General features: G+C 45.3%; 1 protein-coding gene across 2 annotated transcripts; it reads left to right on the top strand.

Annotated features, from left to right (window-relative positions):
• Positions 1-1171: 1171 nt before the first annotated feature.
• Positions 1172-18493, top strand: FGF1 (fibroblast growth factor 1). Of its 2 annotated transcripts, none has more exons than XM_021701873.2 (3): positions 1172-1374; positions 14185-14288; positions 18284-18493. In XM_021701873.2, the coding sequence occupies exons 1-3, from the start codon at positions 1206-1208 to the stop codon at positions 18476-18478; spliced, it is 468 nt and encodes a 155-aa protein (XP_021557548.1). In that variant the 5' UTR covers positions 1172-1205; the 3' UTR covers positions 18479-18493. The 2 variants fall into 2 exon arrangements, with proteins under 2 accessions (XP_021557548.1, XP_021557549.1); XM_021701874.1 differs by having other exon boundaries at positions 1206-1374; positions 18287-18493.
• Positions 18494-23844: the final 5351 nt, after the last annotated feature.

Raw genomic sequence — 23844 nt, 5'->3', positions numbered from 1 at the left:
CCCCAGAACGTGTGAATGATGATGATCATTATTATTATAATTGATATTATATTGCTATATTTGATAATAATATAATTGATATTACTGATGATCACCGTGCACAGCCAGCACCTGATCACTTTTGTAAGGAAGCTCCCACATAGTTTTCTGGCTCTTCTTTGCCTCTTCCCTGCGTATCCCTGTTGTCACCAGCGCATTGTTCTCCTAAGTGGTGGGGCAAGGAGATGTTTTAAAATTCTAATGTTTATTACTTTTGCTTTTTAAAAATTAGCTTTGTGTCACTGATGCATTTGTACATGATGATATAAATCTCTATAGAGTGGGTGTCTACACTATTGGAGGATTATACCGTGTAATATGGCGGCTGCTGTGTCAGAATAAATATGTCTCGTTAGAAAATAATGAGGAAGAAGACGGCCTTTGTACAAGGGACAGACCCACCTTCTCTGTGTGATATGAGGACGTACGGAAAGCTGGGGAAGGATAACTGGCAGACCCTTCATCATGATCTGTCTCATCAAGGTTCCTTTGGTACAGCGTCTGCCCTATAGAACCCTCCGGAACACGTGCCATGCGCTTGTTCCCCACTCCACTGCTGTTCCTGCCAGCAAAGCCTTGACGCATGAACCCTTGGCGGTCCCTACTGTGGGCGGTCTGCAAGGCCTCCATCCCTTTTCCTATGGGTCCCCAACAGTCAGGCTATCCGCGGGGCCGGCAGTCCCCAGCCAAAACAGTGGGAGGATGGAGAGCAAAACCTCAGTGCCGGCCTCTCGGCTTTTGTGGGTTTCAGCCAGGGCCCAGGTGTTATTTTAGTGCAACTCCAGTGTTTAATTTGAGGATGTGTGTGGATCAGAAGGAGGGACCAAAACATTATTTTTTTTTCCCTTGGCCAAGTGATTAAATTTGAAGTTCTAAAAAATGCACAGCCTGGTCCAAAGCTGTGTCCAACTGGGAAGTAAGAAATGTCCTGAAAATCCCTCCCGGGCCAGAGACCTTTATTCCTTAACCACTGCCCACCACACAGGCCCGTTTCCTGTGGCCATCACCTGGGCAGTCTGTGGTTACTAACCCACCAGGAGCCCCGTGCCCTGAGGCTCTCCTCCCCTTCTTGAAAGGGTACGCGGCACCTTTGCCGGTGGGACATTCTACAGGGTTGTCTAATTTCTTACAGCCTTGAAAGCGCCGTAACCAGCAGCTGCTGAGCCATGGCTGAAGGGGAAATCACAACCTTCACCGCCCTGATGGAGAAGTTTAATCTGCCTCCGGGGAATTACAAGAAGCCCAAACTCCTCTACTGTAGCAACGGGGGCCACTTCCTGAGGATCCTTCCAGATGGCACAGTGGACGGGACAAGAGACAGGAGCGACCAGCACAGTAAGCACCCATCTCTCTTGCAGCCCCCTGCCTTCCTGGTGTCTTCCTTAGTCAAGGACGCAAGCAGGGAAGCTATCTGCCTAGGGCTACCCTTTCTCTTCCTGACACACTCAGCGGCAGGGTAACATAAACGTGTACAGGTCTAGGTGTGGGAAATAACACACTGTGAGAGCTACAGCCTACCTAAAGGGGTCCTATAGCAAGATTGTAAAAGGACTATCTGTTGACCTAACATAACTGCTTTGAGATCAGATACAGCTGCCAGTGTTCAGCTGTTGTGGGTTTCTTTAACTAGTGAAGAAGGGCCTGGCCCCCAAGGCTGGTGAGGGCCCTGCCTGCTCTGACAGGAGGATCCACGTGAGGCAGGGGGGCAGTCAACCCTACACAAAGACCTGGGCTCAGTTTCATGGTCATGGACGCTCCAGCGTATGTTCCCACCGGGCTTGATTTGCGAAATCCTAGCTCATAATCATAGACTTACACATCGTAAATTACGCAGCTTTTGCTCTGCGTATCATGCAGATGTGGTTGTGGTAACCGGGAAGGGGTAAAGTCATTCCCCAGATCTTACAGAAACTGGAGAGCGAGAGCAGTGGGAGCCAAATGCTGACTATCTCTTCCGGGCTTTCCTGCCAGCTTAGCTCTCAGAGGGCGTTGATAAATGGACGTATGACTTTAGAGAAAAGAATCGTCGTGACTATCTAAGAATAAAAATCTCTTCCTTCTGCTTTAGTACTTTTCACGGTGGTGTGTCTGTTTGATATTAGGTGTCTGGGTCCTACTGTGATGCTATCAAGGATTCCCTGAGCCAAAAGTCCTGCTTAGAGGGTCAGTGATCTGATGGGTAAAGCACACTGTGAATCAAGAGAAGAAAAGTGTAGAGGTAGCAAGTAAGGGTCTACAGAACAGGCTTGAAAATGAATGCAAAATACTGACCTTGATGTGATATACCAAATAGTCTTAATTATTCATGTAATATGCACCAAATTGCAGGCTGTAAGCACAAATGACCACCTCAGTGGTGCTCACTCTACTTTTAAATGCAAAGGTCGTGGGGGCGGAAGCCGCCATTTATGGACCAGAGGCATTGTCTCTTCCTTCCCACTCACCAGGCAGACCCTTGAGATAAAGAGCAGGAAGGCTGATGTTGGGACTTGCAGTTGCAGGGTCAGATTTTGGGGGGGGGTTGTTTTGATGGCTTGTCTTCAAATGGGCCTAGCAAATGCCTTATATTTGATGGAAACTAGGTACCAGAGTGAGGCAAAAAGGACTCTATTTAGTACATTAAACATATATATGTATATAAGTAACATTTACTGCAAACAAATGGACTTAGATTGTAGTCCATTATGTGAGGCAAGCTATACAATTTGCGTGATCTGCCCCATACAACACAAGGGAAAGAAGTTTTAATTCCTCTGGGATTTTAAATGTTTCTCATAAGTCTTACCCATCTTCTGAACCAATGGGAATGCTCTCTGGTGCTCAGACTCTGAGGGGAAAGACAACCATTATGCTGTGTTCCTCAGGGTTAGGCTGGCTTTTCTGGGAAATCTTGAATTCTGGGAAAACAAGACACTACAATTAGGACTTCCAAGTACTGGAATTTCTGTACAAATGGCATGTGATTTCATTGTTGTCATCCCATCATTAACACTATCAATTGCATTCTGGGTATGTAACATTGGGACAACTTCTGAAAGTGCTGTGAATTTGGCCACCTGACCAAAGCCGTCAGGAACCCCTGGAATGCAGCACCAGAAAGCTGTAAGAGTAGGTGTGAGGAAGTCTACATCCAAGTAATGCTGGATCAACTGTTTGCCAAGTGACCTTGGGCTAATTATGTAATCTTTCTGGCCTGACTTTTCTCACTTGTAAAATAAGAATAATACTACTTGCATCGCCGGTTTCTTGGGAGGATTAAATGACATGATCGAGCACAGTGCCTGGCTCAGGGTAACAGCTCAGTACAATACTGCTGTTGTTGTCCCCCATCACATAATCAAGGCTTCGATATATTCAATCCAGCATGTGGAAATACAGTATAATATTTGAGGACCTTCCCTTCATTTTTTCTATAATATTGTCTCCCAGGAAGGTCAAGGGTCTGGATTCACATTTTGATTCAGGGCCTCTTTGGCAACATTCAGAGTTGTGTTGGCCTATTTATTTACTCTAGAACTAGGAACATGGGCCAAGGAGGACAGAAATCAGAGTAAGTGGGGGTGAGTGAGCAGAAATCCATCTCTCTACTTGTGAAAGCCAGGAGAACGGGATAATTCACATACTCTCTGCAGACTCAAGGGGCCCTAGATTTGGAGTCAGAAAGCTTGAGTTCATATTCCTGCACCATCACTTTCTGACTGGGACAGCACTGAACAATGACCATTCTCCCCATTTTGCATAAAATGCTCTGCAAAATAAATGTCAAGTCCCCCAGCCCAAGGACCCTTCCAATCACCCCTCCTGTCTAAAAATGTAGATGTCTCCAGTGTTCCCAGCTGTCTAATCTTGGGAATAGTATTGAGACTCAGCTTCCCCATCTGGGGAATGGGAATAATAACACGGCCCTGTGTGTCTGAAAAGTCTTAAAAGATCGTGCAGGCAAGAGGACTCCCAGGCATGGCTGTACCCACTGAATGTGGTTCTGTCGCCCTCTACTGCCCAGTGGCGGTACTGCCACACACCGTCTTCATTTCAAGGGTCATTGTGCATCAGAATCAATCTGGACAGGGCAGGGTCGGAGACAGTAGATGACCCTGGCTTACCAATTAGTACCGTCTGGCGAGGGGATGGTTTCTATTCCTAGATCATTAGTTTGAGCATGACTAGAGATTGTGGTCACAGGTACAGAGCCATACCCTTAAGACTTCCGTGAGGAAGAATATTTCTAAAACCCAATCAAATATTGAAATGAATCTACATACCAAATAGAACTGCATGCCTTCCAGCTCTACAAGGCAAAAAAAAATAACTCTTTTCACAGCTTCTCTTTGTCGGCAACCAGCGGATCTGCCCTGGGCAAAATTGGGATGTTTTCAAAACTTATCATCTTCCTACTTCCAGGAGAGTAAGTTTCCATGTACCTAACACAAGGCCTTTCTTGGAGTGGTATAAACCTACGACAGATGCTTGTGCACAGGCCACTGTAATGTAGGCCTGAGTAAAATGTCCCCCTAACTCCTCAAACCACGGCTGTAGGCAATCATCCATACAGGCTGTGACCATCTGTTACAACGCCATTCTAGGAAAGCCAGGCAACACCAGAGTAAGAGCTGCAGACCTTGAGACAAGGCAATGGGTGTTAAGGTGCAAGAAGATTCATGGTGACTCCTATGGCTTTCCTGTGGGACATGGGTAGATGGCGGCATCACCTTGAGAGGGAGGATGCTGGAAGAGGAACAGGCACAGGGAAAGATGATCAGTTTCATTTCAGACACAGAGTATTTGAGGAGTGCCTCTTGTACCATGCATATCTCCTGGTAGTTATAATTACACTTATTGTGTGAGTATTTAATGGTTTCCCCCCACACACACTAGGCTCCCTGAGGTTGGGGACTTTGTCTCTTATAGTTCAACAATGCAATTCTGTGTCTAGTACATTGACTGGCACTTGGCATAATGCCCAATAAATGTGAATTTGATGAGTGAATGAATTGTATTCGTGGCAGATAAATTCAAATTCAACAATAAATTCAGTAAATTTATTGAGTACCTGATATATGCCAGGCATTGTGTTAGATTCTTTCATTTCCACTTAACCACAACCTCTGCAGACACTGAGCTAACCGGGCCTGTGGCCGGTTAATAAGTGGGAAAGTTTAAAAGAGGTCCATAGCTTCTTCTTCCAATACTAAGGCTCTTTCCATATACCACTACGGCCCCTGACATCAATACCATGATGGTGGTCTTACCCCATGAACTGATTAAATAAACATAGTGGAGGGGCGCCTGGGTGGCTCAGTCAGTTAAGCATCCGACTCTTGGTTTTGGCTCAGGTTGTGATCACAGGGTCGTGAGATCGAGCCCCGTGTCAGGCTCCGTGCTCAGCATGGAGTCTGCTTGAGATTCTCTCTCCCTCTCCCTCTGCAACCTCCTGCTCGTGTTCTCTCTCTCTCTCTCTTTCTAAAATAAGTAAATAAATCTTTAAAAAAAAAAAAAGAAAAACAAACCATACTAGATTCACACAGCCTGTCACGTGGATCAGAGGGGTGTAGGTGCAGCTCCCTGTTCACTAGCTCCTTGTCCCCCTGGGGAAGTTACTTCCCCACAGGCCTCTGTTTCTTCATTTTAAAAACAGTTCCCATGTCCTAGGAAAGGAGGAACCTTAAAAGTGGTATAGCACATAGTAGGTGCTCCAAAAATGTTATTCATCATCACTCCTAGGCTTACTTGACCTTCTTCCTGTAACCATCTGATCTCTGTAGGCTGTTAAGTTAAATGAATGTTAGCCTTGCTCACGGGATTTAGTCTTACTCTTTATCTCGGTATCGCCAGGAACGTCTAGGTTTGGCGCTCTCAAGGCCTGGAATGTAGGAAAAAATGTGCCCAGGCCCAGCAAGCCCTGCCCTGTCTAACTTCTCTGGCAGAGAGAGCAAGCTGTGGTGGGCAGAGCAAGGAGGGGCTCTGTGTTCCATTCTGTTCTTCCTGCTGCACTTTCTTCTCGGGCAAAAGGGGACATGATTTATTCCTCAATGGGTTGAATACCTGAACGGTAACTGGAGAAGAACAAGTTCACGAGCATCCCAGATCTGCAGCCTCCTCCGTGACCCACACCCCCTTGCCTCCCCAAGCACACAAGAGGCTGTGCGGGGAGCAGGATTACTGGCACTGCTCACCGCACAGATGGAAATGTTCCTGAGCAAAGTGTGTGCCAATCAAATATTTATGAATCAAACCACATCCTAAAGGCACTAAGGGAGTTCACTGGTCAGAGGAATGTACTTTGCAGCCCTTTATAAAGCGCAGACTCCTCTTCAGTGAAATCCTTCCCACCTCCTTGTTTGGGGGCCATGCAGACTTCAGTTTCTGGTATGACTCGGCACCCCGTGGTAAAGGCACCTGGCTCCCCACCAGCTTGGGCTGCAAGTCAAGACAGTTTTTCAGATCACCAAGGTGGGCAGAACTGGGCCCTGCTTGCAGAAGCCAGCGAGCAGGGCCGGTCTTCAGGCAGAAATGCTCCCTCAGCCCCTGCAGGGTGTTCCCACCTTGGTGGGATGGGATGCCAGAGGTCGCCCTGCCCCTCCTCCCACTCACCCCTTATCTGGTTATACAGAAGAGATTTTTCTAGATAGACTCCTTTTTTTTTTAATATCCACAGTCCAAGGACTATATCAAAATTTTCCAGGCATCTTTTTTTCAGACCCTAAAGCAGAAGCAGACAGCTTTACACATTCTAAGAAAAGTCTTTTTCATATATATATATATATATATATATGTATTCCAAACCACTGGAATTTTTTTTCCACAAACTCACTGGTTTTTTTTTTTCTTCTCCATTTTTCTCTAATGTTTTACGGAGCCCAGCTTGGGGCTACATTTTAATTATAAATGCCACTGACATAAAACAACCTCACTGAGTTCTGAATGAGGCTGACCTCACTTTGGGTAAACACAGCAAAGGACGGGAAGTCTCCGACCCAGAATAAACTCAGCACGTAATCTTTTTTGGCCTCTCTTTGGAGAGCAGAGGTGGAAAGCAGGCTTCAAGGCCACAGACGTGCTACCAAAGCAGAACCTCCCTCTGCACTCATTTGTCCCCTGAACGCACCAGTTGTAATCTTATCTTTAAAAATTTCTAGGGTAGGAGAGGAAGACGCGAGGATGGCTTGGGGCTCGGAACCATGGTGCAGTGCCCCAAAGCTCACTTCATCTTGGCAGTGGTAGGCTCGTAACACCTTTCCCTTCTTTCTATCCTTGGAAAGTAAGAATCATGTATCTTCCTGTGAATAAAAGTACTGCTAAGAGCTAAGGGAAGGTACTGCGGAGAAGAGAAAACCAGGGATATAGACACAGTTCTGCAGAAAAACAGGCACACTGCCTAGTTAGGGGCTGGCATGTCCACCCAAAAGCTCTGGGTTCACCTTGATGTACGTTCCTCCAAGTAAAAAGCCCCGTGAAGGGGTCCAAACTATAAGCCCAGGGCAGGGAGGAGCACGATCCACAAAGGTGGAAATTACATTACAGTATTTTGACATTTAGTTTTGATAAATGGGCCATTCCTAAACCAGCACACCCTTCTGCGTTTCCTAGTAAAGAAGCAGGGCTCTGGATGCCACTGGGCACATAATGGTCACAAATCCACCAAGCAAACACTTACAACCTGTGTATAAAATATGTAGCCCATTTTTTATACTGCTTTATAAATCTGACTTTCTCTAAGAAGCTTATGTCTATCTAGAGTAACTTTAAAAAAATTTGCTGGTGAGGGGCAGAGAAGAGGCCCGGCCGGGGGCAGAGAAGGCAGGAGCCCCAGACAGTGGCAGCCTCTGTGCCTGTGCAGGCCGTGGGGGCTGGGAGAACTGGGGACCACAAGAAGGCAATTAAAAAATAAATAAATAAAATAAAACAACAAATTTAAAAAAAAAATTTTTTTAATTAAAAATTGCTTCCATTTCTCCTGCTAAGTCAAAAGTGGAACAACACGTACTCTACGGACTAAATGACTTGTCTCATTTTTCAAAACGTACTTGCCCTTTCATCCTGGGATGTGACAGAGCCAAGGTCCTTCCTGTCACAGACAGCAAGTCCTAAATTCCCTGCCCAGGATGAAGAAAAGCTGTTCCTTCCCGTTTGCTCAGGTGTTCGTTAACCTGGTGGAAGGTGCTGGAAAGGGAAACTGAGCAGAGAATGGGGGGGGCCCTAGTGCCCCCTCACCCCTGTCCTGCCTCACCAGCTCTCCTGGCTCCCTGTCACCTCCCAAGAAGGCTCACCTTTATGGATACCTAGGTTTGGGTCTACACGGGGCCTGGGTCAAGCCTGAGCTGGGTCATAGGGCATCAGGGGGGAGTCAGGAGCAAGCAACGGGAGGCTTGGTCAGCTCTGAGTGTTTGCCCATTGACTAAGAGCAGAGCCTTATACATCAGCTATGGCCCCGAAAAGGAGAAGTCCATGGTCAACAGCAGCCCCATCACCCAGACTGAACCAGGGTCACCCGGTGGCTGGGTTTGCCCTGGAATTGTGCTTTTAACAAAATGAAGAGCTAGGACAAAGGGGAAGTTCCTCCCACTGCCCTCCCCAACTCGGCCCTTCACCTCATCCTCCCCAGAGCAGCAACTGGTATGAATTTGGTCTGAATCTAAGGCACATTTTCCCATTTTAGTCCCTATATATTCATGACCTATGCACACTGTTTTGTGTTTTATATAGAATTTCATCAAGGATTTACTACATTCTTTTGCAATTTGCTTTTTTTCACCCTACATTATTTTCTGCTTTTCTGTGAAAGATAAAATACATATATGTATTTTTTCTACCTAATACATATGTGTATCTACCAATAGTATCTAGTACATATGAAATAGAGAGTTTCTGCTGTAGCCGTTGCACTTGTGTTTGCTTGTAGCTGAAAAATGAGTGGAGTTTCTCTAGTGTGCGTCTTTATCATTACAGGGTCTGAGCCCCCTCGGCTCCCGGGGCGGGGTCCCTGGGTGGCACGGGGTGCGAGTCCCTGCACGCCACAGACGGGCAGGGAATGTGTGCTGACTGAGCGGTTTCCAGGCCGTTGGGTGTTGCTGCGAGAGGGAGGAGCTGTTGCTGGGCCAGGCTGTGTGGCTACCCCTCCCCTTTCTGAGCCCCCTTTCTCACACACACTCCTTCTCGCTCCTCCTGGGCAGCAGCTGCCAGAGGCTGTAGGTTGAGAAGACGGGAATGGAGTCACTCGGGGGAGCCAGACACCTCGTTGGTTCCACAAGCAGCCCTAGCTGGGTGTTACTCCTTCCTGCCAGGCCTGCTCGCAGAGGATATATGTTTAGGAAACTTAGCCAGAAAGAAATCCAGTGAAAATGAGCTATGAAACTTGGACATCCTGGAGAAATAATATTTACAGAGGAAACTCTTGAGACGAACTCTCACCAGTGCAACAACCCTGGCGTTGGGGCTCATGACTGAGGACTGAGTCCTGTGCCAAGCAGCTCCGGCCCATGTGTAACTCCGTGAGGCCTGCACGTGGCCAGCATGGGAGTCCATAGTCCACAGAGGGCGAACTCGACTCTACCTGCCCACCCCCACCCCCGAGAAAGACGAACGGAGACCAGGGAAGGCAGAGAACAGAAATGAGCTAGGAAATGAAAAGCTTTCTAAAAACGTTCCTTGCTGATAATGATGTGTCCGTGTAGGCCCATCAGTTGTAACAAATGTACCCCCGTGATGGGGGTGTTGGTAATGGGGGGCTGCACACGTGTGACAGCAGGGGATATACGGGAAATCACTGTATCTTCCCTTCATTTTTGCTGTGAACCTAACATGGCTCAAAAATACAGTCTATTTAAAAAAAGCATCCTTGATTACACAAAAGGACCTGTCCTTTGGGATTTCTGCAGCACCTATAGTGTGTTTGAATAAATACCTACATAATGGGTGGGTAGGTGGAAAAAAGTCCCAGGCAACCAACCTAGAGCTACAAATGGGATCCTGGATGACTATCCGCCATCTGTACATCTTGTCTGACCTTGAACACAAGGGGATGCGAGAAGAGAGAATTTGGCTGGATTTGGATCCATCTTTCCCATCACTGGAGCCCAAGGTGTTGTATGAAAGAGAAGAAAACACAGGGTACTTGCAATACTCAGAGCTGGGCTCTGGTCACGATGTGACTCCTGATTATAAGTATAATGTTGGGTAAAACATTTTGTCAGCAAGCTTCAGTCTTCCTCCCTACAGGACAAAGCCACTGCCACCTTCCTCCAGACAATGCTGGGAGAAGCAATGAAGTCACCGTAGCTCCGTGGAAATGACAGTGACAGTCCTGGGCCCTCGCCATGCATTAAATCATTTAATCCTCAAAACAATTCCATGAAGCAGGTACTATCATCACGCATAAGGAAACAGAGCTAAATAACTTGCCCAATGATCACACAGCTAATACACAGCCAAGCCAGAATTTGAATTCATGTAGTTTGATTCTGGAACCCACACTCTAATTTTATAGTGTTTATACCAGGATAGAAACTAGCACGATGCCTGGCATGTTTAGGTGATCCATACACAGTCCCTTCCCTTGGTCTCTCTTAACATACAGGATTATGCTGAGAAACTGGCAGGAAAATGTATGTAAAACTTCTCGGAAAACCATAAGATCCAATGAAAACACAAAGCACTAAAAAACCCCCAATTTTACTGAGATATCATTCATATACCGTAGAATTAACCCGCTTATGGTGTACAAGTCAATGGTTTTTCTTTTTTTTTTTTTTTAAGATTTTATTTATTTATTTGACAGACAGAGAGATAGTGAGAGCAGGAACACAAGCAGGGGGAGTGGGAGAGGGAGAAGCAGGCTTCCCCGCCAAGCAGGGAGCCCGATGTGGGACTTGATCCCAGGACCTTGGGATCATGACCTGAGCTGAAGGCAGACGCTTAATGACTGAGCCACCCAGGCGCCCCCAGTGGTTTTTCTTAATTCACAGAGTTGTGACTATCTCCACAATCAATTTTAGGACATTTTCATCTCCTGCAAAAGAAACCCTGTACCTCTCAACCAGAATTTCCCCTTTGCTCTCCCCACCCTCGTCCTCAGCCCCTGGCTACCACTAATCTATGTCCTGTCTCTATGGGTCTGTCCATTCTGGACATTTCATTTAATAGAACCATACAATATGTGGTCCTTTGTCACTGGCTTCTTTCACTGAGCACGTTTTCAAGGCTCATCCATGTTGCAGCACGTAGGAGTACTCCGTTCCTTCTTATGGCCGAACAATATTCTGTTGGTGCAGCACTGCTGTGAAAGGTATTTACTTAGATGTTAGAGCTGGGAAAAACTTTAGAGACTGAATGCAAAGCCTTCCCATGTTACTGATAAAGAGCCTGTGGCCTCGAGGTTAAGGAGCCTCGCCAAGGTCACCCAGCGGACTGGTGGAAGAGCCCGGAAAGCTCTCAACTCAGTCCCTCTTACTTCATTCCACAAAGCATTACTGGAAACATAATTCAAAGTGCACAGCTTATTGATGATGGACAGCAGGATCATCTCTGCAAATATTGGCCTAACATCATCCATTTGACAAATCTATCTTGGCCGAACTGGTGGGCAAGACACAGTGTGAGGTGCTGCAGATTTATGGGCAACAGGACAGAGACGATCCCTGTTCTTTCCATGGGTGCACATTCTCCCGGGGAGGCAGGAATAAAGGAGCGAATCCCTAAATGACAAAAACAATTGTTCGCCGTATAAAGTGCCACAGAGAAAACAAAGGACTGAGAAGGCGGACAATGGGGGGGGACCCAGGTGGCATTGGCAGGGGCAAGGTTGTATACAGACAGTTGTGGGGGCCTTGAGTGGGAAAGGCCTCTCTGAGGAGGAGGCATTGAGGCTGGGGCCTGGAGGAGGAGAAGGACCAACTGCGTCAACACCAAGGGTTAGAAGGTGCCAGACAAAGCGTCAAGCGTGGGAGGTGGGAGAGAGCTTGATGTGTTGGGGGAGTTAAATGGGTGGGGCAGGGTGAGTGGGCGAGCAAGTGGTGTGGTGTGAGGCTAGAGCAGAGGCCCAGATCATGATGGAGGCCTTCTGGCCTGTTCTCTCATGACTACCCTCTCCGACTAACCCAAGTCAGGAGGACCCGTGGGAAAGGAGATCAGTGGCTTCCGGTTTCCTTCCTGTGAATTAGATAAACTCCACTGACCACAGGAAGCTAGAGGAGACCCTAGTCTCTGCAGTGAACACTTCCAAGGACAAGAAAACTGCATCTTCAGTAAGGGTGAGTAACTATGTATCACTCTCGGGATGAATCAGAAGATAAGGAAAACAGAGGGAAATGAGAAAAAACAGACATATTAATAAGGAAGTGGTTAAATGATCATGGTGTAGCCACATAGTAGAACACGGTGCAGCTGGCAAAAAGAATGAGGTTAACTCTTTCAGTGCTGCACTGGCAAGATCTCCAGTTGGTTGTTAAGTTTGCGTTAAAAAAAAAAAAAAAAAAGGCAGGAGGGATAACATGTATTTGCCCAGTCGCACAAGGGAGGCTGGGGGACAGAGGCAATAGAAGGGAGACTCTGTCTCCTCTTAACATGGTTTCCAAGTTCGAAACAGGTGAATGTATTTCCTATTCAAAGAAATTGAATAAAGCAGGAAAACAAAGAAAAGGCAATGAGGGGTCTCCAGCTGCCAACCAGAGTCCGGTGTTCCTTCCAGCCCACACTGCCCCTCAGCCTCTGACTAAGCTGACCCTTAGGGAGGTCAGCTTGTGCTCCCTGGGAACGGGGTGCTCACTGGTCCTCAGTTAGATTTTTCACCCCTAGTCATCACGATGGTTGTGATGACTAGTCTAGTGACCAAAGAAATCATCCAGAGAGCCCAGGATTAGTTTTGCTTCTCAAATGTGAGCCATTAAAGGATCTCCCCCTCTAGAGCCACCAGGGGGAGAATGAACAAATGAAGAATTATTGAGTGGCTGTCGTACTCCAGGTAGTGGTCCCACCGTGGGCAAGCCTCCTTAGGGTTATTAATCAGTGTAAATGGGGAGTCTAACTCAGAGGAACTCAGCTCCTTGCCCTCAACCTCATGGTTTCCCAACCGCAGCACTATTGACCTTCTGGGCTGAATAATTCCTTGTTGTGGGGGCCACCCTGAGCATTGCAGAATGTGTCACAGCATCCCTGGCCTCAATGTACCATCCTCACTGCAGCTAACACAGCCCAAAATGTCTCCAGATGTGGTCAGATGTCGCCTGGGGAACAACAGCACCCCAGGGTGAGAACCACTGTTCCCATCCCTGCACTTCCAGACAACTGCTTTGTCTTCCCAGTGAGAAGCTGGGGTTCCCCTCTGCCTCTGTCTCAGCTGGGCTGTTGCAGAGCCTGGCAGTTGACTGAACTTCATGGTGGGAGAGTTCCCCGAGTTTCAGATGCACTAATCAATCCAACTTCCTGAGAACCTCTCTGTCTGGGAAAATAACGCTATCGGCTTTTTTTAAATAACAATCTAGGGGCGCCTGGGTGACTCAGTCGTTAAGCGTCTGCCTTCGGCTCAGGTCATGATCTCGGGGTCCTGGGATCGAGCCCCGCATTGGGCTCCCTGCTCAGCGGGAAGCCTGCTTCTCCCTCCCCCACTCCCCCTGCTTGTGTTCCCTCTCTCGCTGTGTCTCTCTCTGTCAAATAAATAAATAAAATCTTAAAAAAAAAAAAAAACCATCTATCCGCGAGAAGCTCCCATGGCAGAACAGGGTGGGGCCCTAAAAAGGCACCCCCAAAGCAGGTTGCTAATGAAAGCAAAACGCACTCAGGCTGGCCAGCTGCCCACCCTGCAGCACCTAGGAGAGCGAATGTCGCTCACTCCCTCCTGTGGTTACTTCCCCGCCAGGAGGGGACAGAGACAGGAAGTGCGTGAGGGGTCATTCTGTAACCAACAGGGGGATGGAGGGCACGCCCACCAGCATCTCTCCTTCTCTCAAGAACATCACTCCCAAAGGGCAGCTTTCTTTGGAGGGCAAAGAAAAAGGAACTGTATTTCTATGTTTTGATTAATTTGAGGCTCATCCTTGAGGGCACTGAGAAATGAATGAGCAGAATTTTCCATGGCAAACTGTCCTGGCCGCCAGGCCCTATCGGCAAAGGTTTAGTGTTTATTTACTTTTGCTCGTGTTATTTTTGTTTCAGTTCAGCTGCAGCTCAGTGCGGAAAGCGTGGGGGAGGTGTATATAAAGAGTACCGAGACTGGCCAGTACTTGGCCATGGACACCGATGGGCTTTTGTACGGCTCAGTAAGTATGAGGCTGACATGCTTCCAGACACGGCCAAGGTTTGAGGTTTCCAGAAATCGTGTTACACTGAGTGATGCAAACTATAAAGCAACAATTAGTCTCTGTTTGTTATTTTTTCCAGCAGGATTCCCACCCTCTACCGTGCCTTATTTTAGGCGCAGGCATGAAAGACTTTCTTGTGGTGCTCTCTCAAAATACTCGAACGTATTATCACCTAGACACAGAGGAGATATTGATTGAAATTTTAGTAACTCCTCAGTCAATCATTTCAGAATACCTATTTCCACTTCATTCATTCATTCCAAAAATGTTTCTCCAGCACCACTGCATGCTGTAAGCATGTTCTCTACGCTTTTCACAAAAATTATAGAGCCTAGACTCTAGCATGTGACTCATCACCCAATAAACCTTCAGCAAGTGCCTCCTGTGTCTAAGTACTGAAGGGATGTGGCGACGAATGAGCTACATCCCTGTCTGAGCGTTTACTCAGGAGCTAAAAATCCTCCACATCTTTTGCACCATCCCTCCTCTGGGTAATGCTTTACACAGGTTTGACTCAGTATATATTGGTCTTTGTGAAAAAAGAATGGAAACACACAGTGTGATTTTTGCCCCTATTGGTATCTCTGGTAGAAGATTTAAATGGAAAGAGAACTAAAGCCAATGGACCCAAGTTTTGAAATGATTTCTGAATCTCAGTGATCCTTTCTCTATATCCTAACAATTGATCATTGAGGCTTGGCCAAACTCCTTTCTTCCCTTTTATGAAGATGTCTACAAAAAGGCAGCTAGTAGGGGGTTTTGGTCGGAAGCCCCCTTTAACTTACATCAAATTGCCAAGGGGCATGGGCACAGAAAACTGCCTCTTAAAGCTGTCACTTCAGCCAGGGTTCAGGATGTGAGCACAGTTTGGTCTTTCAGGCCGCCTGCTAAGGGTCAGGAGATGAGACTGTCAGAGTAATGAGCAGCCTCCTGTAGGCTATTTGCTGAAATATGGATTAAATGGGACAATTTTAAAGGGTTTGGAGCTAGGTAGTGACTGCTACATAGGAAGAAGATTTTTTTTTTAAGATGGTTCTTCTACTTGGTAATAAAATCAATCAACCAATCAATCACTGAATCTCAGACTCAAAACTGAATCTCAATTCTCTGCAACTTTGGCAAGTTACTTACCTCCTCTGAGCCTTGTCTAAAATGAAGATAGTAATTGATGGTGACTACCACATACAGGGGTTAAGAGGGGTCAGAGAGACAACGCACAGAACCCACCCACTAATGTTGCTGACACACGGGAGGTACCCCATCAGTGAGAGTTATAAGACAAATAATACATTTATAAATCCCTTCTCCTCATTATTTCATAGGTTACATTTTTAGTTTATGGCTTTTCCTCTTTTAAATCAGTTTTGATATTTAATATAATCTTCTTTTACTTGTATAAAAATATTGAGGGAGAACCCCCAAATCCAATTTCCTCTAGGCTCCCACTGTAGTCCTGCCCATCATTGTACTTCACCTGAAATATTCAGAGGGTAATCTTAATATATTATGCCTAATAATCTATATATTTCTCCACTAATAATGACAAGTTCTAAAATATCTCAGAGCTCTGCCTCACACTTTTAACCAGTTTTAGGTATTAATCCACCCTGCTACAAATTTTTATGTCTGTAGAAAGGACATATTACTTTAAAAAATAAGTTTGAGAGGCTATATATCAAAACATTAATATATGTATCTCTAGGGGTGGTAAGTGGCTAATTTTACAATATGTGAATGCCTGTCTTATCCAAATTTTCTACAGGAGGCATATGTCACCTATTTAGTGGGGGAAAAAAAAGTGTGCTAAATATAAAAAAAGAGAATAATTTTTAAAATAGTCATGAATCAACTGTTAATCTCCAGGCCCTTGGCATTGCACCAAGTGCATCACAACTCCTGACAAATCCTGGTTGAGGGACAGACGGAGCTCCTCTGATGCGGCCCTGCTGACTTAGCCTGTGACTCAGCCGCTCTGTGTGTGTCAACTGCCGTAGTGTAACAGAGACATCAGGGGAGGGACGTGGCCGTCCTCACCTGCGTCACAGAACGCAGGCCTGAACGCCCACTGAGGGGTGCCACGGGAGACCCTCCCTGCAGGGAAGTGGGTAACCCACACACGTCCACAACTGCCTACCTCCTCCCACACCCAAAAACGTGCATCAACCGCTAACGTCTGGATAAGTTCCTTTAGGGGCAGCAGCTACCCAATTAAATATTAGTTGTCTCCCATCTTATTCTAAAAGGATCGAAAGTGTCTCACCCAGATGTCATTGCACGAGACTACAAATGAATAAGAAGCAGGAAACATCTTGTTCTGTAGTTCCTTACTAATCAAACGTGCCCACAAATAAAGAATAATGAACAACAAGATCGGAAACCACCAGGAAGGGCATCACCCACTCCTGTGGGTGAAGAGATAACGTTAAGATCACGTGACTTGGAACTGGAGCAAAATCAATATACAGCATACGTATTTTATATCCAAATATAATAAATGTATTCTAAAATCCTGATGAATAGGAAGTTCAAATGCCTGGGATTCTTCCCACTTTCTAACAGATGAACTCCAAATAAAACAGTAATCGTTGGTAGATATTTTTAAAGTAACTGCACTATTGAATATGTCGTAGTGATCTTTCCAGCTTAATAAACTGGCAACTGCACTGGATTCCACTGTATGGATGTGCCCCTAGCCACTTAACCAATCACCTTTCCATGAAGATGTAGGTTGCTTCGAATGTGTTCCCATTATACCCAGTACTTCAAAGACCATCCTCGAAAATACCGTTTTACACTTGCTCAACTATCTCCCTAAGGCTCAATTCCTACAAATGAAATTGCTGGGTCAAAGGTAATACATATTGCCAAACTACCCTCAGAAAATTGCTACCAATTTATCTCACCAACAGTGCGCAAAAGTGCCTATTTCCTATGCTCTCACAATACTAAGCATTGCAAATTTTTTTTGTTCTTTTCAGATATTACAGCCAACCTGTTAAATTGGTTTTAACTTGCATTTTCTTGTGAGATTGAATGTTTTCATAGGCTTATTCCCCCCCCCCCTTTTTCTTTAAAGCAGAGATAGCATGCCATTTTGCTAACATCATCAGCCTCTATCCGTACGGCCTTATCTATGTCCCTCCGTGTTTACATACGTAAAGATAGGAGGAAGTATGTTCATCACTGTTAACAGTTGCCTATATCTGGGTGGGTGGATTTGGGGTGGTTTTTAATTTTTTTTTTCTTTTTTTAAAGTAAAGTTGTGATTTTTTTTAGAAGTGCAATTCTTTAAAAAAAAAATACAGTGCAATTCTTTGTATAAGTAGGTCTTTTTATACATAGGAAAAAATAAAGCTATGTTCACTTTTTAACAATTTTAAGTTCCAGGATAATGTTTCATGCTTAGGATACATTTTGTACAAGTGTTTATATCCCTAACAAAGCTAAGGCAAAAATGCTGATATTGTTAGTGAAAGTCACCAGGATATAAAATAATATTAGTAGGTTTTCATTTATTTTTCAATCCAAACTTAAAAACCCTCACCACATCACGGTTTGGTTTTACCGATTTTGGCCTTTTTTCAGGGTCATGTCCATGCGCCAGGCCTTTACAGAGACAAAAGGCTCAGCCCTGCCCTTGATGTGCTATGTGGTCGTTCGGGATCTTCCCAGCTGGGAACTCTAGGGTCCTGAGGACAGCAGATGGAAGGGAGCTTGCAAAAACAGTAAATGAATTTGAAGGCTCACTAGGTGCTGGGTCCTGTTCTAAGTCATTACCATTACCATTACCCTCAGAGACAGGTCCCATTATGATCTCAATTTTCCTGAAAAAGAAACTGAAGGACAAAAGGGCCTCAGTAAACTCTCCCAAGGTCACATGGCTAGTAAGCAGAGAAACCTCACTGAAAACCAATCACTAATAATTCTACCCTCTTTCGGTCTTATCTTTTTAGCAGACACCAAATGAGGAATGTTTGTTCTTGGAAAGGCTGGAGGAAAACCATTACAACACCTACACCTCCAAGAAGCACGCCGAAAAGAATTGGTTTGTTGGTCTCAAAAAGAACGGAAGCTGCAAACGCGGTCCTCGGACTCACTATGGCCAGAAAGCAATTCTGTTTCTCCCCCTGCCAGTCTCCTCTGATTAAAGAAATCTCTTCTGGGTGCCGACCACTTCAGAGGAGGCTGAGGGGTCCTCACCCAGTTGACCCCAGATTGTTCCCTTGACCATTGGCTGCACTAACCCCCGGCCCACAGAGCCTGAATTTGTAAGCAATGCACTTCTAAATGGCCAATTCACTTTTTTTTGCAGAACCTCTTACCCCAGCACAGTTTGGAACAGAGGCATCAAATTGCTTCTAGGGGCCAACAGGCTGGTCAGTCTGGGTGTGTGGCATGTCCAGTTGCCTCCGGGCACCTGCTGTAGGCTAAGCCTCTCAGTGCAAAGGTGTGGCCAAATGAAGTGTGTTCAGGGGGCTGCCATGTGAGTCCCCAGTAACTGCATACAGTTCCATCTACTGAGTAAACCATCTGTGATTCCCCCAAACATCTGGCATGATGCCCTTTTGTCCTTTCAATTCCCAACATGTATTAGCAGAGAAGCTGATGGCTAGGTTAGGGGAAGGTAGTGTTCCAGGGGTAGAAACTGGGATGAAGAAATCAACCTCCCACCCCCCACCCCCCAAGAAGAGAAGGGACTAAAATGGCAAGGGGAGATTGGGTTCTGGTGGACAGCTCAGAAGGATGGGCTCTCAATGCAGAATAAACAAAGGATGGGAGGCTTAGCCGCAAGAAAGGATAAATGCATAGCTTCAGAAGTCCTTAGGATGCCTCGACTTTCCCAAGATTATTAGGCAGCAGGAAGCCCCAGGATGATGTCTAATGGGCAGCATCAGAACTGGGCTCTTGGATAAAAGCAAAAACATCCAATGTTGATAAATTCATTTGGGTCTGGGGTGTGGGAGTGCTGAGAAAGAAAAGAAACGTGGGCTGAGGGGACGGCTTTTCTTGAAAGAGGTAGATTCCAGAAGTGAGGAGGAAAGAGAAAACAGAGGATCTGGGGTCCCAGGCAGTGCTTACAAATCACAAGCGGATCGGGTTCGAGTGTAGATTCCGGTGCAGTGGGTCTGGAGTGCGGTCTGTGTATTTCTAACATGCCCCAGGTGCCGCAGGTGCTGCTGCGCTCCCCCCCGCCCCAATTTAAGTAGCAAAGTCCTGAAGAATGCAGTACAAAGGAAGGTGGCCCAAGCCCCCTGATCCTCTCTCGCCTCACCCCTAGAGACGTACACACCACGACTCTTCCTGAGCGTTCAGGCACCATCCGCAGCAGTGATGCTGGTGTGAAGGAACAAGGACTTCAGGCGCTTTGGCCCAGTGCCTATAAAATACCCATTTAGAAGATATACAAAAGCATACTTCAAAAATGTTAAACCCTCACCAACAGCTTTTCTCAAGAGACCATTTGTGTTACGATTACTTGTATAAATATGCTTCCTGCTTAAAGTAAACTTGACCCAAGTGGCTAGCAAATTAGAAACACCATTCATCTCTGACATATGATACTGTTGCCATGTAAAGGCCCTTAATAAGCCATTTACATTTACTGTGAGACTGTATGTTTTAATCACATTTAAAAATATAGAGCTCAAAGGCAGTTAACTGATTAGCATTCAGCCGCTGAGAATAGTAATAGGCTATGATGTATAAGCTCTTCAATTATCTACTACTTATACTATATTTACCTATAAAAAGAGATTGTACTTCATTTTCCATTGTGCTATTACAAATTTTCCTTTGAAAGTACGGACTCTGAAGCAAAGATATGATAACTGTGGATAAAAACTGTTGAGAATATCAGCTCATGGTATAAGGAACTGACATGACTAATTGAAAAATAATTCCTTACTAATTGAGTTGTCATGTTTACGATGGGGAAAAAAAGACAATTTGTGAAAGTTCAAAGCAACGGTACAACTGAGGTACTGAACTAAGTTCACACTATGGTTGATAATATCATTCTGCATTTGTGCAGAAAAATGATTTCAGAACTTTTTGTTTTTTGTAACTTGGATAAGACAATGCTATTTTATTTTAGTAAATGCTTACAGGCAAGTTGGGGATCATGCAGTGTGGTTTAACATCTCCTTACTCTGAAGATCTGGCAGAAAAGGGTACCCAGAGAGGAAATCTAAGATATTTATAATGGTCCATAATTTTTAGTGTATGAATCAAATTCAAATATAACACTGGCCAAGAAAAATTAACTGTTGCTAACAGATGAGACGGAAGTCTGTGGTTTCAGAGATCCAAAGCAGTTAGAAGAAACACTACCGTGGCCTCCACAGCCTCCGCCTGATTATTCATGCATTCATTCGTGAATATTTATTTAGTGCCTACTGTCTGCCAGGCACTGTCCTGGGTACCAGGGCCCCTGGAAACCTTGTCTGTCTGGTTTGCTGCTGTATTCTCTCCCAGGGCATTATATTTATAATGAAAGATGTTGTGAATTCATTTACTTCAGTCAAGTAAAAACGGAGACTGTGTAGGTTCCTGCTGAATAAACAGCAAGTCCCAGAAACCCAGATTCTGGAAGAATTAGCAACACCCAGTGTAAGATAAACCTATCAAGGTGTCAGAGGACATGGCAAGGTAAACCTAGTATTTTCAACCGTAGAACCATGTCCGCTTCAGGGGGACCTCTTTCAAATTGGGAAAAGAGCCTGTCAGATCTTGTAAGAGGGGAGTAGTGGGCAGATCCCCCGCCATCGGGAACATGCTCTAGTTCCTTAAACGTGGAGCGTTCCTGTTGCGCTCTCTCCCTTCCTTGAGTAAGTCATGCAGCCATCTGCTTGTCACATGCCTCTCGTTTGGATTCATTTTCAGGCCAACTGTTAAGAATTGCCTGACATTCTGTACAAAGCATCAGGAGCATTTACGCTTTTTGTTTTCAATTTATTGTTTTCAACGCGGAGGTGGAGGTGGTTAGTGATCTGTTTCCTTGGAAGGGATGATAGTTAGAGCCTCCTCTGGCCAACAGTGGGTACTTATCGAGAACTGACTAGAGCATCAAGTGTTCCTGAAGATAAAGGTCCTTGCTTTGTATCAGAAGCCAGGGAGCCCAACTGCTCGGCCTCGGGGAACATACTGCCTAAAGCAACCGAGCCTGCGGGCTGTGAAGCAGACCTCTGATGAAGAAGACATCTGTCATTTTACATCAGTGTCTCCCCCCCCCTTTTTTTTTTGGCACCTTACAAGTATTAATAAATGTTCCACTAAAAGGTGACAATGTGTCTCTGAGTTTTAGAACATCACAGGTCTCATCTTCCTGTGGAAGGTCTTCCCCTGGCACCTAGCAGGTGTGGCTGCTTTGTTTTCTAGATATAGCTTGTCACCGGATAGGATACCTTAAAGGCCAAGAGGAAAAGTTAAGGTAGAAACATTTTTTCATTTTGTTTGGAAACCTAAGGCAATATTACTGTTTTTCTAGGGATCCATCAGGGAAGTATATTCAAAGGGATTTGCTCCCTGAAGAGCCAAGTATCATAATGAACTCAACTGATACTTTTTTCTTCATGGTATAAATTATGAAAATTTATGCTACTATCATACAGTTGACCAGCCTGTGCTTAGGCAAACATATATACTGTGACCTGAAAAAAAAATTTAAGGACTTACAACTTTAGGTCAATGGCAAAAGGTGCATCTCTTGCATCTCAAGTGCCTTAATGAAGAGTAATAGGTTTGCCCATCAGATTTTCTGAAATTACTATCATAGTAAGCAATATCTCCTTAAATAAACTTCTCAATCTTAGTACTTTATTTAATTTATTTTTTGAGAGAGAGACAGAGCATGAACAGGGAAAAGGGCAGAGCGAGAGGGAGAGAAACAAGCAGACTCACCACTGAGCAAGGAGCCCTACAAGGGGGCTCCATCCCAGGACCCCTAGATCATGACCTGAACTGAAGTCAGACTCTTAACCGACTGAACCACCGAGGTGCCCCTTAATCTTAGGACTTTTTTTTTCTTGGGAAAAAGCATACCACTGCCTAGACCTCGTGGCAGAATCAGATCACACACACAAACACTCACACACACACACACACACACACACAGGCTCTCACACACATACACTCACACAAGCACGTGTACCTATTAATACTGGTTGGGCCGTGTTTGTCCACTCTACCAATTACACACCACAATCAATCCCTCCTTTTCCTTTTAAAGTCACCTAAACCCAGTACTTTCCTACTCTTTGAGCTTGATCCACAGTAAGAACTACATTTTCCATAACAACCCAGCGCATACATATCCTTGTATACACACACAACTGAAACAAAAACAGCAGGAAGCTATATACAGGCGATGCATTTTTTTCTGTTACATTCCACTAAAAAATGCTGGTCAAAGATCCATTAAATTGGGTCACAACATTAACGGGTTACAACCACAGTTTTTTGGAAAACACTGGCTCAAAGCACCTGGTCTTCTTCCCAAAGATGACGAGACCCAATTAGGATTACTAATCATGCAAAATGAATACAACGATGCAGATCCCACAGGTAACCACTGCCTGCAAAGCTTCCAATGCTTTTAGCAGATTTCTGCTGGCAGAGCCCTGAGGACTTTGGCCCCCTCCCCTCCTTTGGAATTCTCATCACTGTGGGGCTTGAGGGCATTCCCTCCCTAACTTCCACAGTCTTCACTTCATTCCTCCCTCTTGCTCTCCAGCGCCACCCCCCGCCCCAACCTCAAATTCTTAATTCATAACCATTTCTTTTTTTTTTTTTTTTTTTTTTTTTTTTTTTTTAAAGATTTTATTTATTTATTTGAGAGAGAGAGAATGAGAGACAGAGAGCATGAGAGGGAGGAGGGTCAGAGGGAGAAGCAGACTCCCTGCCGAGCAGAGAGCCCGATGCGGGACTCGATCCCAGGACTCCAGGATCATGACCTGAGCCGAAGGCAGTCGCTTAACCAACTGAGCCACCCAGGCGCCCCAATTCATAACCATTTCTAAACAAGACTTGAAAAATAGATTGAGCCAGGAAAAGGCATGGCGCCCAGGGTCTCTGAACATCCTCCCCAGCCCCCAGCCCTTTCTGACAATTACCCTCTTATCTACCTAACAGAAGAGTTTAACATCCATAACTCAGTGACAAGATAAACACCATTGCTACTGGAACGCATCTTATACTGGGATTCAAAAATTTTCATTTTTGCTGAACCAACTAAAAAAAGTAACTCTGTGCCCTAAATGTTTGAGAGGGTTAGGCTGGCTGAGAATTGGGCCTCTTATGGGCGAACTTGACAGCAAAAGGGAAAAGTATAACTGAAGTCACTGCCTTCCATATTTATCTGAGTGATGTCCTAGCTGCCATGGGATGGGGAGGGGAGGGGAATCCTAACCCTAAGCACCCTTGGGTGGCCGTTACATTGAGGAGTATGGTAACAGTGATACGTCAAACAAAGACGTGCTTTCATGTGCACTTGTACAAATTAACAAAAATTATTTGT

The sequence above is a fragment of the Neomonachus schauinslandi genome, chromosome 7, assembly GCF_002201575.2.
Source record: "Neomonachus schauinslandi chromosome 7, ASM220157v2, whole genome shotgun sequence".
Classification (NCBI taxonomy): Eukaryota; Metazoa; Chordata; class Mammalia; order Carnivora; family Phocidae; genus Neomonachus; species Neomonachus schauinslandi.
This window is presented reverse-complemented; position numbering and strand designations above follow the sequence as displayed.

What these genes read in the sequence shown, in the direction of transcription:
- FGF1 (XM_021701873.2), top strand. Translation starts at nt 1,206, where the DNA reads ATGGCTGAAGGGGAAATCACAACCTTCACCGCCCTGATGGAGAAGTTT. An exon ending in AGACAGGAGCGACCAGCACA is followed by an intron (nt 1,375 to 14,184) that starts GTAAGCACCCAT and finishes TTTTTGTTTCAG; the next exon opens with TTCAGCTGCAGCTCAGTGCG. An exon ending in ATGGGCTTTTGTACGGCTCA is followed by an intron (nt 14,289 to 18,283) that starts GTAAGTATGAGG and finishes TTATCTTTTTAG; the next exon opens with CAGACACCAAATGAGGAATG.